The sequence below is a fragment of the Gigantopelta aegis genome, unplaced genomic scaffold, assembly GCF_016097555.1.
Source record: "Gigantopelta aegis isolate Gae_Host unplaced genomic scaffold, Gae_host_genome ctg10418_pilon_pilon, whole genome shotgun sequence".
Classification (NCBI taxonomy): domain Eukaryota; kingdom Metazoa; phylum Mollusca; class Gastropoda; order Neomphalida; family Peltospiridae; genus Gigantopelta; species Gigantopelta aegis.
This window is the reverse complement of record NW_024532346.1, coordinates 2,732-6,029: the sequence shown is the minus strand read 5'-3', so window position 1 is coordinate 6,029 and position 3,298 is coordinate 2,732. Positions and strand designations below refer to the sequence as shown.

Below are 3,298 nucleotides of genomic sequence, written 5' to 3'. Positions count from 1 at the left end.
TTGTTTAATACGTCCCGTCAGTGTCCTCCATTGCTGTGTCACAATCCTTGTTTAATACTGTCCCGTCATTGCTGTGTCCACAATCCTTGTTTAATACGTCCCGTTAGTGTCCCCTCCATTGCTGTGTTACATATCCTTGTTTAATACTGTCCCGTCAGTGTCCCTCCTTATGGCTGTGTTCACCATCTTGGTTAATACTGTCCTCGTGTAGTCCCGCCAGTGCTGTGTGCACAAGCCTTGTTTAATACTGTCCGTCATTCCCCGCCAGTCTGTGTCCCCCAATCCGTATTGTATAACGGCCCAGTGGGGTTTTTTTTTTTTGTCCCTACATTGCTGTCACACGCCATTGGGTTAATACTGGTCCCTGCAGTTGCCTATTCATATGCTTGGGTCCTTCCATCTGGGTCTTTAAGACTGTTTTTTTACCGTCCAGTGGCCCTCCATTTGGTCTGGGTCCACATACAGGTTTCATACTGTCCCGTCAGTGTCCCTATCATTGCTTGGTGTCCAATCCCTGTTAAAGTACTGGTTCCCGTCAGTTGCCCTTCGGTCCACATCATGTCCCTCCAGCTAGGTCCACAATCTTCGTGTTTCTAAACTGTCCCCTGAGCCGGCCCTCGCAGTGCGGGGTGGCCACAATGCCTTTGTGAATACTGGTCCCGGCAGGGTCCCGCCAGGCGGTTTTGTCCCACAAGCCAGCTGTTGTATCATACGGTCCCTCAGTTTCCCTACATTAGCGTGGCTACACATCCTTGGTTTAATCCATAGAGGCCCGTCAGGTTGCCTACGTGCTGTGTCCACAATCCTATCTTTAATACTAGTTACGTCGATGTCCCTTGCAGGCCCCTCAGTGTTCCCGCCAGTGCGGTGTCCACAATCCCTTGGATCGCTACGCTCGGCTCCCCCACCGGCAGTGTCCCGCCCGCTGCGAGGCAGAGCTGTGGCCACAAGCCGGGGACGACTTAGGCCCGGCAGTCGTGCCCTCCTATTGCTGTGGTCCACAAGGCCCCTGGGTAGTAAGTATACGGGTCCCGTCAGGGTCCCGCCATGTGGCACTGGTCCACAATCCATGTTGAAGACTTGTCCCGGCAGGTGTTCCTCCAGGGCGGTGGGGGCACCCCGTGGTTAAAAAATTGTCTCCGTTCAGGGTCCCTCCATCTGTCTATGTCCACACTCCGTGTTGTAGGACGGTCCCGTCCGGTGTCCCCTCATGGCTGTCGGTACACATCCCTGGGTGAATACTGTCCGGTCAGAGGTCGCTCGATTGGTGTCATACAATCCGTGTGTAATATATGGTCCCGGCAGTGGCCCCGCCATGGCTAGGTCCTACAAGCATAGTGGGCAAGACTGTCCCGTTCAGGTTTTTCCCGCTTATTGCTGCTTCCACAAGCCATGTCCTCCTATTACGGGCCACAGCTCAGGGGCCTGCTATGGCTGTGTCCACACTCATTGGATTAAGACTGGTCCCGTCAGGGCCCTAACATGGCGGTGGACACAAGCCGTTTTTTAATATTCTGTCCCCTTCAGATGTCCCCAGCCCATGCTGTGTCCACAATCCTTGTGTAATACGTGTCCCGTCAGTTGTCCCTCCATTGGCACTCTTTGTCCACAAATCTGGTTTAATACTGTCCCGTCAGTGTCCCCCTATATATTGCTATGTTCCACATGCCGGGTTGAAATACGGCTCCGGCAGTGTCCCTCCATGGCTTGTGTTGCTGTGTAATACGTCCCACAAGTCATGTTGGGAGACGGGCCCGTGTATAGTGCCCGCCAGGCCCTAACTGGTGTCCACAATCCTGGTTTTAATACGTCCCGTCAGTGTGTTCCGACATGCGGTGTGTATCACAATCCTTGTTTAAAACGGATCCCGGGGGGTCCTCGCAATGGGGGTGTCACAAGCCTTGGTATAATACGGGGGCCCCGTCAGGGGGCCCCCTACATTACTGTGGCCAACAATTCGTGTTAAGCCTGGCCCGTCAGGGGCCGGACCACTTGCGGGACAAGCCTGGGGTGAAACAGGCCCGTCAGGGGGCCCGCCAGGGGGGGTGGCCCAATCCTTTGTTTCAGTTCTGTTTCCTGCTGGCAGGCCATGGTGGGTTTCAGGGGCCTTGTTTTTGGGTCCACGGCTTGTCCCTATTACGGGGTCCACAAGCCGTGTTAAGAAACGTCCTGGCGGGGGGCAGTGGCCCACAAGGCGGGTTTACTACTGTCCACAATCCCCTCCATTGTTTCCACAACTGGGGGGGGCAGGGCCCGACGCAGCGGTCCACAGCCGGGCCGGCAGTATGCCCGTCCCGGTCCTTGGGGCCACAACCTTGGGCCCCTCCAGTGCGGTGGCCCTCATTATCTGGTTCCAGCCGTCAGATACTGCCCCGCAGGTCCAGGGCGGGGCCCACAGTCCGGGGGAGTACGGGCCCGGACAGGGGCCCCCAGGGGACAACCGGGGGAAGAGGGGGGCCGGCAGGGGGAACCAGGGCGGGGCCACACAAGCTGGGGTGAAGACGGGCCCGGCAGGGGCCAGCAATGCGGGGTCCACAAGCCGGGGAAAACTGTAAGACGGCCCCACGTCAGGGCCCCTCCATTGCGGTTGGTATACAAGCCTTGGTGGAAAAAGACGGGCCCCGGCAGGCCCGACAGGGCGGGGGCGGACAAGCCGGGGGGAATCGGGCCCGCATGCAGCCCCCCTCCAGGGGGAGGGGCCACAAGCCGGGGGGAAGACGGGCCCGGCAGTGTCCCGCCAGTGCGGGGGGCCAAGCCGGGGGGGAGAATAGTTAGCCGGCAGGGGCCCGTCCAGTGCGGGGGGCCACAAGCCGGGGGAAGCGGGGCCCGGGCAGTGTCCATCCAGGCGGGGCCCCAGCCGGCATTAGACTGGCCAGGCAGGGGGGCCCTCCAAAGTGCTGGGCCCAAGCCGGGGGTAATACGGGGCCCGGCAGGGGCCCAGCAGTTCGCGGGGCCCACATCCGGCCTGTTAAAGACGGTCCCGGCAGTGGCCCTCCCAGGGCTAAAGGCCACAAGCCTATTGTGAAAACTGTCCCGTCAGCGGCCCGCCATGCTCGGTGTGTCACAAGCCGGGGGTAATACTTGTTAACCGTCAGGTCCTAAGGCTTCCATTGCGGTGTCCACAATCCTGGGGAATACTGCACCGTCAGTGGGCCCTCCATTGCGGGGGTCCACAATCCTTGTTGGAAGACTGGCCCGCAGGTCCCTCCATGGCGTGTCCATCTCAACCCGTGTTTAAGACGGTTCCCGTCAGTGATCCTTCCGATTGTGCATGTACTACATTATTCCTGTCCCCATC

At 59.1% G+C, this 3,298-nt stretch overlaps 1 protein-coding gene across 1 annotated transcript; it reads left to right on the top strand.

The window, feature by feature from the left end:
- The first annotated feature begins 1,292 nt into the window (after window positions 1-1,292).
- LOC121390875 (spidroin-2-like) lies at window positions 1,293-3,025 on the top strand. Its single transcript, XM_041522743.1, has 2 exons — window positions 1,293-1,468; window positions 2,365-3,025. Exons 1-2 carry the CDS (start codon window positions 1,293-1,295, stop codon window positions 3,023-3,025), a joined length of 837 nt encoding a protein of 278 aa, XP_041378677.1.
- Window positions 3,026-3,298: the final 273 nt, after the last annotated feature.

Excerpts from the sequence above, each read along its gene's own strand:
- LOC121390875 (XM_041522743.1), top strand. The coding sequence starts at position 1,293 with ATGGTCCCGGCAGTGGCCCCGCCATGGCTAGGTCCTACAAGCATAGTG. Across the intron at positions 1,469-2,364 it reads ATTGGATTAAGACTGGTCCC|ATACTGCCCCGCAGGTCCAG; the intron begins GTCAGGGCCCTA and ends TCCAGCCGTCAG.